General features: G+C 40.0%; 1 protein-coding gene across 1 annotated transcript in view; it reads left to right on the forward strand.

The window, feature by feature from the left end:
* Positions 1-15,693, forward strand: part of POLA1 (polymerase (DNA directed), alpha 1, catalytic subunit) — a 322,128-nt gene that overhangs the window by 4,682 nt on the left and 301,753 nt on the right. Inside the window, exons 2-6 of the mRNA XM_011935154.1 lie at positions 1,012-1,190; positions 4,858-4,954; positions 5,991-6,071; positions 14,281-14,396; positions 14,857-14,919. Coding sequence (XP_011790544.1) covers positions 1,012-1,190; positions 4,858-4,954; positions 5,991-6,071; positions 14,281-14,396; positions 14,857-14,919 — 536 coding nt within the window. The remainder of the gene's footprint in view (positions 1-1,011; positions 1,191-4,857; positions 4,955-5,990; positions 6,072-14,280; positions 14,397-14,856; positions 14,920-15,693) is intronic.

A 15,693-nucleotide genomic window follows, 5' to 3' on the forward strand; every position in this document is an offset into this window, starting at 1 on the left:
GGATGGTCTCGATCTCCTGACCTCGTGATCCGCCTGTCTCGGCCTCCCAAAGTGCTGGGATTACAGGCTTGAGCCACCGCGCCCGGCCTGAATCTCTTTTAAGGCATGTATTACCTCTAAATATTGTTTAGAGCCAGTTGCTACTTGTCTCCCGTGTTAGATAGTAAGTTTTGTGAGTACAGAGACCATGTCTTTTTTATCTTTTTTTGTTGTTGTTTTGTTTTTTGTTTTTTGAGATGGAGTTTTACTCTTTTTGCCCAGGCTGGAGTGCAATGGTGCGATCTCAGCTCACTGCAAACTCTGCCTCCCAGGTTCAAGTGTTTCTCCTGCCTCAGCCTCCTGAGTAGCTGGGGTTACAGGCACGCACCACCATGCCCGGCTAATTTTGTATTTTTAGTAGAAACGGGGTTTCACCATGTTGGCCAGGCTAGTCTTGAACTCCTGACCTCAGGTGATCTGCCCACCTCAGCCTCCCAAAGTGCTGGGATTACAGGTGTGAGCCACCGCGCCCAGCCTGTCTTTGTGTCTCATAGGGCCTAGTACTTTGCAAAGAGTAGATGCTCCTTGAAGCCTTTTAGATTAATAGAATACAAAATGAATAGTGCTTCTATAACCCACTGAATTACTTCTGACTGGTCATTTCTAATGAAAAGGTGATAAATTAGCTAACAGCTGATCTCCCTTGTTTAGTGTCTCTGCAGGATATCAGTTGAATTGGGAATTTTCCTCTTTTTGGAGAAAAAAATAACAGTGGCTTTGTTTTAACAGGATCTTAGAGGAACTTTCTGGCGAGTCATGTATATTTGGATATGTATGTTTGGCCATGAGCTTTGTGAATTATATACATTGTAAACATTATCTACTTGTTTATTACTAAAATAATAATTATTATTACTAAATAATAATTAATATTATTACTAAGTAAAATTATTATTAAGTAATAATATTACTAAAATAAACAAGTAGATAATGTTTACAATGTTGGCTAGAAACTTTTCCTTGGTGTTTGAGGGAAGATGGCTGACAATTTTGTAACACCTCTTGTAAATTTTTTTTTTTTCCCCACTGTGTCAGATCCAGGGAGTTTTGTAGCTTCTCGAGCCCGGCGAGAAAAAAAATCAAAGAAGGGACATCAAGAAGCTCTAGAAAGACTGAAAAAGGCTAAAGCTGGTGAGAAGTATAAATATGAAGTAAGTAACCATTTTTCTTCTTTATTCCTCCTGTGCATCATCTAATTCATAGCCTGAAGGTAGTCTTATGTCACCTTTGCCCCAAATTAGAAATACTCATATATTTTAAACGTCTTGTAATGGGAATTTATTAGTGTTGAGCAAGCATGGGTATGAGGTAGATTTACAGATCATGGAGAATGCTCAACCCTTAAAGTTACAGTAAGGTATTTTACAGATGATTTTAAAATTCCAAAATGAAAGTACATAGCCATATCTATATTTTTCCTTATTGAGCATGCTGTATCTATGGTAAGTCCCATTGGTTTTTTGCAGTCCTTTAGAGGTGCTTTTACTTACTCTTAAGGTATTGAGCAGTCTAAGTAAGTGCTACTTCTTGGAGAGAACTGTTCTTCCTAATCTCATTTGCAAGGGTAGTGGCAATGGAGACTTGAACCTTAACTTCTGCCGTGTTCTGCTTGTAAGATTGAATGTGATGCTCTTTTGGTTTTCCTCTACCCACTGTTTATGGCCTGCAGGTAAAAAATAGAGTGGCCACCATCTGCATAAATATTGTCTAGCGTCACCTTCAGGGCTCCCTGAGTATCCTAATTGCCTCATGGCCAGAAAGTGATTAACCAGTACTAGAAAATAACAACCATAACTTTTTGAACTAACATATTATTCTAAGTGCATTTACCAATGTGTTTATTCATTTAATCTTTTCAATAACCAAATGAAATTAGATACTATGATTAATAACATTTTGCAGGTGAGCTATCCAAGGCACAGAAGGTTTAATGAGGTTACAGTGGCAAATCCTTTTTTGAACCCAGGCAGTCTGGCTCAGGATATGAATGTTTAACCAGTTAGTCAAATAAGAGAATATGTGCCATTTGTCACCATTTGTTCAAGTTAAGTGAGGCAACTGGATCATAAAAGGTTGATAAAAGGATTTCAGTAAAGCAGGAATAAAGCTTTTTTTTTTTTTTTTTGAGACACAGTCTCGCTCTGTTGCCCATGCTGGAGTGCAATAACATGATCTTGGTTCACTGCAACTTCCACCTCCCAGATTCAAGCGATTCTCCTGCTTCAGCCTGCCAAGTAGCTGGGATTACAGGCGTCACCACCACGGGTGGCTAATTTTTGTATTTTTAGTAGAGACGGGGTTTCACCATGTTGATCACGTTGGTCTTGAACTCTTGACTTCAAATGACCCACCTGCCTCGGCCTCCCAAAGTGCTGGGATTACAGGCGTGAACCACCACACTGAGCCCAGGAATAAAACATTTTTAACGTAGGTACTTGTATAAAGGAGTTCCATGGGGCATTTCAGATGTTGGCACAATGTGGCTGATTTCCCTTTAACACTGTAATGTTAATTGTATGGCTCTAAGAGTTCATGCTGAGCAGTAGTAATGTTGTTTTTAAAGATTGAGTCGAAATGACTTTTTACTCAAAATGATATTTAAAAATAGTTTTCTGGTATCTCCTTGATAATATAGTGAATCACTTAAATAAGAGACAGTCTGTCTTCAACCAACAAAAATAATCACGCCAGTTCCCCTCCAACCCCGAAAAAGAAAGTTGGTCGGTATAGTAATATTAATTGGACTATTTTGCATCTGTGTTGTTAAAAACTTAATTTGGTAAGGCAGGTTGTTTCTGTTACCAAATCAGTATTTGCCAGTGATTCCTATAGAGTAGGCTAAAAGGAGGTGAAAACTCAGCCAAATCCTGTAATTATTATAAGCCTTAGAGGTGTGGCAGAAATCCAGTCATCTCTGGCCGTCAGATTCTAAAAGCTCTGTCCAAGATTTTTCCTAGGGTATTAACTCTTCAGATGGAATTGTTTCTCCCATACTCCATTTGAGAAAGTAGAACTCTTTTTTTTTTTTTAGGTGGAGTTTTGCTCTTGTTGCCCAGGCTAGAGTGCGATGGCAGTATCTTGGCTCACTGCAACCTCCACTTCCCAGGTTCAAGCGATTCTCCTGCTTCAGCCTCCCAAGTAGTTGAGATTACAGGCACCTGCCGCCACGCTTGGCTAATTTTTGTATTTTTAGTAGAGACCGGGTTTCACTATGTTGGTCAGGCTGGCCTGGAACTCCTGACTTCAGGTGATCCCCCTGCCTTGACCTCCCAAAGTGCTGGGATTACAGGCGTGAGCCACCACACCTGGCTGAGGTAGAACTCTTGAGAGAATGGGAGAATTTTTTTTGAAATCTCACTCTCTCACCCAGGCTGGAGTGCAGTGGCACGTTCTTGGCTCACTGCAACCTCCACCTCCCAGGCTCAAGCGATTCTCTTGTCTCAGCCTCCCGAGTAACTGGGATTGCAGGTGCCCACCACCATGTCCGGCTAATTTTTGTATTTTTAGTAGAGATGGGGTTTCACCACGTTGGCCAGGCTGGTCTCGAACTCCTGACCTCAAGTGATCTGCTCGCCTTGGCCTCCCAAAGTGCTGGGATTACAGGCATGAGCCACTGCGCCTGGCCAACAATTGGGTCTTTTTTTTTTTGAGACGGAGACTCGGTCTGTTACCCAGGCTGGAGTGCAGTGGCATGATCTCAGCTCACTGCATCACTGCAACCTCCGCCTCCCGGGTCCAAGCGATTCTCCTTCCTCAGCCTCCTGAGTAGCTGGGACTACAGGCATGTGCCACCACACCTGGCTAATTTTTGTATTTTTAGTAGAGATGCAGTTTCACTGTGTTGGCCAGGCTGGCCTCGAACTCCTGACCTCAGGTGATCCACCCACGTGGGCCTCCCAAAGTGCTGGGATTACAGGCATGAGCCACTGTGCCCAGCCTTTGGTAATTTTTAATAAGTATCTATGAGATTTTGCAAACCGGCCCAGCAGAGTCTCATCTGCAGTCACTGGCCTGTCCCCATGGGCAGCTGCAGCAGTGGTGTGTATCTTTCATTTGTTGCTTTAGCTGTGCAGGGGTTGTCTGATTTACTCATACCAGTAGCTCATGGTGTTCTGACCCTCTTGCAGTCAGGCAGCCAGTGTGATTGCAGGACCTGCCACTCTCTGGACTTGCCTTTCAAATAGCTCGGCATTTAAGTCCTTGTGCGGTTTCAAGATCTGAGAACGGTGGGGTGTCAGTGGTAATACAAACAGGGTCACTCAAAAGCTATTTCTGGTTTGCCTGTAGAATATACAGTATGTTTGTTTTGCTAATTTTTGGAGACGGATGGATGAGGGAGATTTTCCTTTTGAATTATATTTGTTTGGTTGAACAAGCATGAAAATTATCGTCTATTCGCAGAGTGTACATTAGCTAGTGTAGAGGGAAGTGGCATGCCTTACAGGTTTGCTAAGTGTAGGAGAAACTAGTCTAGAAATTACAAGTGAATAATCCCCAAAGCAGCTAATGAAGAATTGGCTATAATTCAGTTTGTTTTTTATGAAATAGATGAGTAATTGATGGTGTGACAAGTGTATTATGCTAATGGAATCATTTAATATCTTATGTTAACACCCACCTAAAAGGAATACTAAGTTAATTGATGTCTATTTAAGGAAAACCCTGTAGTGGTTGGTGTTGAATGTCAGAACTCATGATTTGGTTGCAGCTACTCCTTCAGGCTGCCATTCCAGTTTCAATTTGACAATTTTTTCATCAGAATTGTTTAACACTTTCACTCTATTTGAAGCTTTTTTTCTGAAACTTGTATAATGGTAGGTCGAGGACTTCACAGGTGTTTATGAAGAAGTTGATGAAGAACAGTATTCGAAGCTGGTTCAGGCACGCCAGGATGATGACTGGATTGTGGATGATGGTAGGTGGGGCGGGGGTGGGGGCGGGGATGTTGCTTCCTAAGCACTGTGTTAATTGCTTCTTGTAGATTTGCACTCATGTAGTGGAGTTGCTGCTTTGCCTGGGCAAATGTAAGGCACTGTTAGGATTTTACCTTTGGTTTGGATTTTCCTTTAATTATTTGAGGATGAGGAAGCAGAACAGCAGGACGTTTATTTGGGGATATTTTGGAGAATCTAGGCACATACCTCAGGATGTAGTATAAATCCTCCAGGTAATGGCTGTGTAAGAATTGGGAGGAGCCCTTGTCTGTGGGGCCCATGCACAGCGCTTGGAATTAAGGAATGCAGGTTCAGGATCCATCGTTCCTACTTTCCAATTCTATGACCTTGGACAAATCACTTAATCTCTTTGCACCTCAGATTCTTCATCTATAACATGGGGATAAGAAAACTACCTTCTCCCAGAGTTGTGAGGCATATATGAGGTTCTAGGTATGAAAATTAACTTGGTCAGCAGAAAGCACCATACAAAGTCTTGTCCTAATGTCCTGTGCCCCTTCTGGAAGCTCATTGGTTCTCACTGGTAGGGTCTGACTTCATGGCCATGTGAATGCTGACCACAGGGAGCATGTAGATTGTGCCTGTGACTATTTATGTTTCTACTTCTGTAATTGGATTCAGCTATATTGCCAGTTTTCCCTTGTAGACTGGGATATCTCTCTCTGGACTTGTGGTAATCTTGATTCTTTTTATTCTTCTGGTAGAGTAAAACTGCTGTAAAGCATCCTATTGTGGCAGACTTTGATCCTATGGGCCAAATCGTTTCCTGAGGTCACCTAGCTAGGTATAATATATATCATTTGGTTTTGACTCCACACCTGCTGTGTGGATGCTGTGCATTGTCTGACACCTGTGTGAACAGAATTCTGCTGCACTTAAAAATAGCACAGGCCAGGAAAACATCTGAGCAGGTATAAAAGGTTTTTTTGGTCATGGCTAAAATATTATTAGCCACTTTTAGAAATTTGATCCCAGTATTAAATTTTGTCCCTGCAGATGGTATTGGTTATGTGGAAGATGGCCGAGAGATTTTTGATGATGACCTTGAAGATGATGCCCTTGATGCTGGTGAGAAAGGTACCTACCTTTTGTTTTCCAGGGTGTTGTTTTGAGATTTAAAGAATTCTCTAAAATTAGAGATGACTTGATACTCTGATAGTTTACGTTTGAGAGAAGGACCTAACTACCGTTGTTATTAGGTATAGAATATGTTCTAATATGAAGAGAAGTATGGTTATGTGGAAAATTAAAGATAAAAAGCAGTAACAACACCAGGAAATGAAGTTTCATGTCTCTATTATACAAGTAGTGTGGTCTTTACTTGTTTTAAAGTTTTCAATCCTATGGTCATTTAAAACTTGCTGATTTTGAGGGCTGCAACAGTAATTGATCTCTTTTAATTCCTACTGAAGTGATGTACTTAGAATTTTAGCTCTTTGCCAGTTGTATAGCACAATAACAAGGTTTAGAACTAGAGTAATCAGCTTGCTTTGTCTAATTGAAATTTAAAATAATATGGATGAATGTGTCAGATTGTCTTAGCTGTACAATCATTGGCAATTTTTTTTGAGTAAACAAGCCTGATTTAGTTCTGTAAAATGAAAATACTGAAAATTCTCTTCAGTATTTTTTTTTTGTTTAGTTTGTTAATTAGTCTTCTACTACCAAGTGGTAGATTGGGGTCAGCAAACTGTGGCCCTCTCACAACCAGTTTTTGACAAAAAGTTTTATTGAGATGTAGTTCACACACTATACAATTCGCATATTTAAAGTATACAGTTCAGTGGCTTTTAATATAGTCACAGAGTTGTGCAGCCATCACCACAATCAATTTTAGAACATTTTTGTTACCCCAAGTGGAAATCATGCCTGTTTTTGTGTGGCTCTCGAGCTGAGAATAGTTTTTACATTTTTAAGCAGTATTTTAAAAATAAAAAATGTGAAGAATATGTAACAAAAGAATATGTGACCAAAAGCCTAACGTCTATGCTGTCTTGCCCTTTACTGTCTGAATCCTCATTTGCAGAATAACGTTTTGCACCATTAGTTTTCTCTCTCCTTCCAACCACATACACAGAGACTTTTTTGCTCAGTGGACTTTGAACTTCAGCAGTGACCTCCTAAGAGTAAGGATACTTGACTACTTAACCACAATAACATTATCATGATATCTAATATATTGTCTATATTAAAAGTTTCCCAGTTAGCCCAATAGTATCTTTTAAAGCTATTTTAAAAAATGCAGAATCCATTTTAGTTTTCATGTCTCTATAGTCTTTTTTAATGTAGAACAGCAACACCTGCCCCCCTCCCCCTGCCACCCTGGCCTCTTTTTGTCTTTCATGACATTGATTTTTGAAGGGACCAGGCTGTTTGTTTTGTTGAATGTCCCACAATCTGAGTTTTACCTGACTGCTTCGTTGTGCTTAGATTTGGGTTAAATATTTTGGCAACAATAAATAAATATTTATAAATAAATGCTTTGTTAAGACCTACAATATAAAATTCTGTCCTTCCAATCGTTCATATCAGGGGCATATTCCATTTCCCCATGAATTTTTACCCAGCGCTTTTAGCATCTATTGTTGATCCTTTCCCTTCTTTTAAAAATTATTGCTTCAGACTCATGTATTTCTAAAAGATTTACTGTTACAATTCAGCAGCAATTATTATCATTTTTCCTTTTTATGTTCAAATTATCCCAGATTTGGCTGGTAAGAGCCCCTTTAAGCCACCTCCTGTGTTCTTTTGACATGGCTCCATCAGTCTTTGAGCATTTCCTTGCTTTCTGGGCTAAGAGGATAAGATGTTCCAGGTTTAGCTTGTATTATTCCTGCCCTAGACCTGGAACCAACCATTTCTCCCAAGAATCCTGGTTCCTTTTAGTGGGGAATGGTGTCCAGATATGGGAGATGGATGTGCTCATTGCTGTTGGAGTGTAATGGCTTCTAGACCCTTTCAGTGAACAGAACAAGAAAATTATATATATGTCATGAGTTCATACGGATATATTTGATTGGTTGAAATCCAACATCACTGGGTTCTTTATCTTCCCAATTCTATATTTGTATCTGCCTTCACCCTCAATGAAAACCCTTGCCTTCTAAAATATACACAAAATAATGTCAGAATCACTAAATCATTATCTGTACTAACAACCTTTCTAAGTAAAGTTTATGATTTCTCTACAGTTTTATTTGTTCTTGGTATATATCCTAAGGGTCTATAGTCAGACTATTGTGTTCAGAAGCTATGTAAAGTAATTCTTTAGTGTGTGTTGTGTTAATTTACTACATAGGTTCATTTTTTGTTTGTATTCAAATTTCAGTTTTAAAAAATCCTTTTAATTTTACTTCTGAATATTGTAAAACATTTTTTATGTTTTAAAAATGAAAATCAGTAACTTTTTTATTAGTTTCTGGTTTATTACAAAAAATAAGCATATGTGTATTTTTTTCTATGTGTGATATTATTTATTCTTCATTCATTTATTAGTTAAATTAGAATATGTGAACCATCTTCCTGGTTCTGCCAATCTGTATAATGTGGAAATTTTCTATACTGGTACCATTTGGTAGCAGTGTGGCTAATTGTGTATTTCTAGTTTGTGTGAGTCTATGAAGAAGAGAATGAGCTCATGTGCCACTTTCATTTCCCTGAACTGAGGAGGCCTATGTTAGACTTATGGTTAATTGTCTGTCATCTTGAACTAATCCCATTACCTATCTGGACTTGAGTTTTTGTCAGCTGTGAATTAGGAGGTTGGACTGGACAGTGAGTTTCTCAAAGAAAGGACTCATGTCCTGGTAATCTCAGTGCTAATCACAGTAGTGGACTCAAAGTAAGTATGTAGTTTTGTTGAATAAACAATCCATCTCTGTGTTTCCATAGTCATCATATTATCTCTTCCGAGTAATACGTTAGTGAAGAGAATTATTTGATCCGGAAAAGAGCTAGTCTTAGAAATTTTTATTTCGTGCTTTGCCACCTCCATTCACCCATAAGTCCCCACTGTTTCAGTGTCCCTTTCTAGGAGCCCAGTAAAGGTCACAAGATCCTAGGAAGGAAAATGGACTTCTGCAATGCACTTTAAAGACTTATAAGATATTACTGAGTTTTGCTTAGAAGTAAAAAGTCAAAGCTTTATGGTGTGGATCTAATTCCTGGCATGTTTTCAAACAGAAAAATGGCCGGGTGCGGCGGCTCACGCCTGTAATCCCAGCACTTTGGGAGGCTGAGGTGGGGCAGATCACCTGAAGTCAGGAGTTCAAGACCAGCCTGGCCAATATGGTGAAACCCCATCTCAACTAAAAATAGAAAAATTAGTCGGACGTGGTCGTGGGCGTCTGTAATCCCAGCTACTTGGGAGGCTGAGGCAGGAAAATCTCTTGATCTCTTCAACCCGGGAGGCAGAGGTTGCAGTGAGCCAAGATCGTGCTACTGCACTCCAGCCTGGGTAACAGGAAAAAACAAAACAAAACAAAACCACAGAGAAAAATATCAACCAAGTCCCAATGAAGAAAAATCAGCAGGAAAATGCAATAAAACAAAACAGAAACACTAAACTGTGGAAGAATTCCACCTCAAATGTTTACTTGTATTCATCTTTTTATCCTTCTGTCTAAATCCTACTAACCTACAGTGGTGAGATTAAAGCCCTCTCATGAAGCCTTCCTTGCTATTCAAACCTCTGTTGACCTCCTCTGTTCATACACTGTCAAGACCCGAATTTTATATACTAAACATTTTGACTATTATATTCTGTTTTCAAAGTACTCCAGATGATACAGATCTCCTGTCTCACATTTTTCACAAATGTCCTACAAACCTTTTCACAACATTAGGCCCATGGAAATACTTTTTTTTAAAACTATGGTAAAATACGCGTAACGTAAAATTTACCACGAGTGACATTTAGTATATTCACAATGTTTGCAACCATCACCATCATCTTGTTCCAGAACATTTTCATCATCCAAAAGGAAGCCCCATACCCATTAGCAGTCACTCCCCAATCTCTCTTCCCCCAGAGCCTGACAACCATTAATCTGCTTTCTATCTTTATGGATTTGCGTATTCTGGACATTTTATATTTCATATAAATGAATCATGCAATATTTGATCTTTTGTGTCTGGCTTCTTTGACTTAGAAGATTTTCAAGTACGTTATAGCATGTATCAGTACTTCATTCCTTTTTATTGCTGAATAATACTCTACTGTGTGGATGTACTACGTTTTGTTTGTTCATTAGTTGATGGACATTTGGATTGTTTCTACCTTTTGGCTATTGTACGTAGTGCTACTATGAACATTTATGTACTAGTTTTTGTTTGAGTGCCTGCTTTCAATTTTTTAGGGTACTAACGCAGGAGTGAAATTGTGTATGTTGTTCTTGTTGGTTTTTTTTTTTTTTTTTTTTTTGAGGTGGAGTCTCGCTCTGTCACCCAGGCTGGAGTACAGTGGTCCCTTCTCGGCTCACTGCAACCTCTCCCTCCTGGGTTCAAGTGATTCTCCTGCCTCACCCTCCCGAGTAGCTGGGATTACAGGCATGCACCACCACGCCTGGCTAATTTTTGTATTTTAGTAGAAACGGGGTTTCACCATGTTGGTTAGGCTGGTCTCGAACTCCTGACCTCGCGATCTGCCCGCCTCAAGTCTCCCAAAGTGCTGGAATTACAGGTGTGAGCCACCGCACTGGCGTGTATATGTATTTTTATTTCCTTGTCTTTCTTTTTTTTTGAGACAGATTCTTTCTCTGCCCTTCAGGATGGAGTGCAGTGGTGCGATCTCAGCTCACTGCAGCCTCTGCCTCCCGGGCTTAAGCTATCCTCCCACCTTAGTGTCCCGAGTAGCCAGGACTACAGGCGCGTCCTCCCACGCTCGGCTAATTTTTGGAATTTTTAGTAGAGACAGAGTTTCGCCATGTTGCCCAGGCTGGTCTTAAACTCCTGGGCTCAAGCAGTCTGCCCACTTTGCCCTCAGAAAGTATTGGGATTACAGGCATGAGCCACGGTGTCCAGCCCCTTTTCTTTCTTAAACAAAAGACAATATTATAGGGGTTTTGTACTTTGCTTTTTTCACGTAGCAAGATGTCTTGAAAATCACCCCATATTAGAACATAGAGAGCTTGTTTTTAATTATTTATTTCTATGTAGCTGCATAATATTCCATGATAGGGATTGCACCATAGTTTATTCAAATGGTTTCCTTGGAAGGACATTTAGATTATTTTGAGTAATTTGCTATTATAATGCCACATCCAGTAACTCTGTGCATATGGTGTTTTCCTCAGAGAAAATTCCCAGAAGTGGGATTGCTGGCTCAAAGAGTAGCTACGCATAATTTTTTTTTTTGAGATGAAGTTTTGCTCTTGTTGCCTAAGCTGGAGTACAATGTCACGATCTCAGCTCACTGCAACCTCTGCCTCCTGGGTTCAAGTGATTCTTCTGCCTCCGCCTCCTGAGTAGCTGAGATTATAGGTGCCCGCCACAACACCTGGTTAATTTTTGCATTTTTAGTAGAGATGGGGTTTCACCATGTTTGCCAGGCTGGTCTCAAACTCCTGTCCTGAGGTGATCCACCCGCCTCGGCCTCCCAAAGTGCTGGGATTACAGGTGTGAGCCACCACGCCCGGCCCGCTACACATAAAATTTTATTAGCTATTGCCTAATTCTTCATAGGAACTGTCCCATTTTACACTTTCATGAACAACGTATGAATGTCTGTTTCCCTACAGCCTTACTAACAGAGTGTTTTCAAACTTTTGAATTTTCGCCACTCTGATATGTGAGAAGTGGCATTTCAGTGTGGTTTTCATTTGCTTTTTTTTTTTTTTGAGACTGAGTCTCACTTTGTCACCCAGGCAGGAGTGCAGTGGTGCGGTCTCAGGTCACTGCAACCTCCACCACCTAGGTTCAAGCGATTCTCCTGCCTCAGCCTCCCAAGTAGCTGGGACTACAGGTGTGTGCCACCATGCTTGGCTACTTTTTGTATTTTTAGTAGAGATGGGGTTTCACTATGTTGGCCAGGCTGGTCTTGAACTCCTGACCTCATGATCCGCCCGCCTCATGGCCTCCCAAAGTGTTGGGATTACAGGTGTGAGCCACCGTGCCCAGCCTCATCTACATTTCTTTTACATATGAAATTGATCATCTTTTCATAAAACGTAACTATTTATATATGTTTGTGTTTACTGCCTGCTTTCCTTTTGGTCTTTTTATCTTTTAATTTTTTAAAAGTTCTTTGTCAGGAAAATTGGTCCTTTATCTGTGATACATATTGCAAAAATTTTTTATTCATTTTTGTTTAACTTGGTTTTCTTTTTTCTTGGTTTTTCTTTTTACACCAATTCTGGTGTAATTGAATTTATCATTTTTTTTCTTGCGAGTGGATTCTGAGTCATAGAAAGAGTTTCACTGCACCCAGATCGTAAAGGAATTGCTTTTTAAAAGGTTTTTTAAAGTTTCATGTTTAAAAATTTTGGTTTGTGATCCATTTGGTGTTTTACTTCTTTACAAATGGCTAGCCAACACTACTTAATAAAGTCCATCTTTTCCTTAGTGATATGGAAGGAAATCTTTTCATTATATATTAAATTTCCATAAGTAATTGGGTCTTATTCTGGACTTTATGTTCTGTTTCATTTGGTCTATTTGTATGCCACTACCACATTCTTTTTTTATTTTTTATTTTTTATTTTGAGACAGAGTCTTGCTCTGTTGCCCAGGCTGGAGCGCCGGAGTGCAATGGCGTGATCTTGGCCCACTGCAACCTCGGCCTCACAGGTTCAAGCGATTCTCCTGCCCCAGCCTTCTGAGTAGCTGGGATTACAGGCACGCGCCACCATCCCTGGCTAATTTTTGTACTTTTAGTAGAGACAGGGTTTCAGCATGTTGGTCAGGCTGGTCTTGATCTCCTGACCTCGTGATCTGCCTGCCTCGGCCTCCCAAAGTGCTGGGATTACAGGTGTGAGCCACCATGCCTGGCCCACCACATTCTTTCAATTATTCATTGTCAGTTTTTTTTGAGATCAAGACTATTCTGGGATGAATCAGAAAGCGAGAGTAAAATTGATGGTATTAGAGAAGTTTGTAGGTGATTTACACATGGCCATAAGAGAAAACATATGGCAAAAGTTTTGTTTGTTTGTTTTTTTGAGACGGAGTCTTGCTCTGTTGCCACGCTGGAGTGCAGTGGTGCGATTCTGGCTCACTGCAATCTCACCTCCTGGGTTCAAGTGATTTCCCTGCCTCAGCCTCTCGAGTAGCTGGGACTACAGGCACGCCGCACCATGCCTGGCTAATTTTTTGTATTTTAGTAGAGACGGGGTTTCACCATATTGACCAGGATGGTATGGATTTCCTGATCTGCCCGCCTTGGTCTTTTAAAGTGTTGGGATTACAGGTGTGAGCTACCGCACTTGGCTGGCAAAAGTTCTTCTTTAATGAGCAGATAGATATGTCTGTGCTATTTAGTGTTGATATGACATACTGTGTTTCTGGTTGCTGTTTCTCATAAAATAGAAATTAGTATGCCACCATGTCATAATTGGTAATCCCATTTCTTCATAGTTAAATTTTCCTATCAGATTCAGTATACCGCTAAAGAGATGATCTCATTAAGGCTACTAGGCTAATTTCTTGGTTCAAGATTAACTTTATCTTTTTATTTCTGTGGGGAAAACAAAAAACCCCAAATTCTCACTTTTTAAAAAAGCTTTTTATTCACATTAACAATAGCAATTAAGCAGTCACACTTAAGTCATGCTAATATTTAACTGGTATTTCATTAGTTTCTATAAAAACATTTAGCCCAAGTTTTCTTGAATTAAACTCATTTAAAATATTTTTTCCTACATATCTTGTATAAAATCTCATAGTTTTGTATTTTTTTTTTTTTTTTTTGAGACAGAGTCTCTCTGTGTCACCCAGGCTAGAGTGCAGTGGTGTGATCTTGGCTCACTGCTCCACCTTCCGGGTTCACGCCATTCTCCTGCCTCAGCCTCCTGAGTAGCTGGGACTACAGGTGCCTGCCACCACGCCCAGCTAATTTTTTTTTTTGTATTTTTTTAGTAGAGATGGGGTTTCACCGTGTTAGTCAGGATAGTCTCGATCTCCTGATCTCGTGATCTGCCCACCTCGGCGTCCCAAAGTGCTGGGATTACAGGCGTGATGTATTTTTAATTCTTAACATTTTTCTTCCCGATAGAGATCAAGTGACTAGGCTTTTAGTTTTCCATTTTGATTTTTGCTGATGCATGTTTCTAAATAATTCATATTCCAATAGGAAAGGATGGTAAAGCACGCAACAAAGACAAGAGGAATGTAAAGAAGTCCGCAGTGACAAAACCAAGCAATATTAAGTCAATGTTCATTGCTTGTGCTGGAAAGAAAACTGCAGATGTGAGTTTCATGGTTTCCTTATCTTTTGTATTTTCCTTTGTGAGGTAAATTTAACATTTGATTATACAGATAATAGGTGCTCTGTATATATTTGAATAACATTTTTCCAATTTCACTAAGTTGGATGTAGATTTCTAAGTGAATTAAGGCACCTCAGTGATTGGAACTTGGGAAATGGAAAAGAAAATTGAACAGAAAAGCTGAATTGAGAGTGTGTTTAATTTTAGTGAGTAGAAGGAAGATCATGGAATAAGGGTGAAATTAGAGGACGGGAGCTATAGATATAGGAATGATATATACACAGGTGGTTGTTAAAATCTGTGAATGTAGATGAACACTCAGTGAGGAATGAAGAGGCAAGGACTAACTGGCTAGGTTCTTCCTTTCATACACGTGTGTAGTTTTGGTGAGAAATTTAAGTGCAAGGCTTTCTCATGTTACCTTTCTTTATCATTTCCAGAAAGCTGTAGACTTGTCCAAGGATGATCTGCTAGGTGACATTCTACAGGATCTTAACACTGAGGTAAATGAATCGCCAGGAGTTGTAAAATATGCAGGGGATGTAGACTGAAGAAACACTCTAGTAATTATACAAAACAGACTATTGCCAGAATTTTTTTTTTTTTTTTTGACATGGAGTCTCGCACTGTCGCCCAGGCTGGTGTGCAGTGGTGTGATCTTGGCTTGTTGCAACCTCCGATTCCCGGGTTCTGCTTCCCTGATTCTCCTGCCTCAGCCTTCCCAGTAGCTAGGATTATAGGCACCTGCCACCATGCCCAGCTAATATTTTGTATTTTTAGTGGAGACTGGGTTTCACTATGTTGGCCAGGCTAGTCTCGAACTCCTTACTTCGTGATCTGCCTGTCTTGGCCTCGCAAAGTGCTGGGATTACAGGCGTGAGCCACCGCACTGGCCTGTTGCCAGAATTTTAAAAAATGTAAGGACACCAACAAAAAACCCCCACCAAAATACAAAGAAACCCCCTTCAGGTTGGTTTTATCCCATCATTTTAAGTGAGTATTTCCAGGTGTTAGAGCTGTGTGATTATGTAGATAGGGATGTGTGGGTGTGTGTTTGAAGTAGTAGGAATATACCCAGGAGTCAGTTCTGTGAGTGCTCACTGCTTGTGTTCAGTTGCTGTGGTGTATGTTCCCTAAATAGATTGAAGCCTGTCAATCTGCACAATCAGGTATAAGAGCCTTGTCTTGAATTCTGAGTGGGAATGAAGGAAGAGTGAGTGAACTATCCCTGATAGAACTCAAACAGGATTAGCTCCATCGTGAATTTGAAATTTGGC

The sequence above is a fragment of the Colobus angolensis genome, unplaced genomic scaffold (genome assembly GCF_000951035.1).
Source record: "Colobus angolensis palliatus isolate OR3802 unplaced genomic scaffold, Cang.pa_1.0 Scaffold140, whole genome shotgun sequence".
NCBI lineage: Eukaryota > Metazoa > Chordata > Mammalia > Primates > Cercopithecidae > Colobus > Colobus angolensis.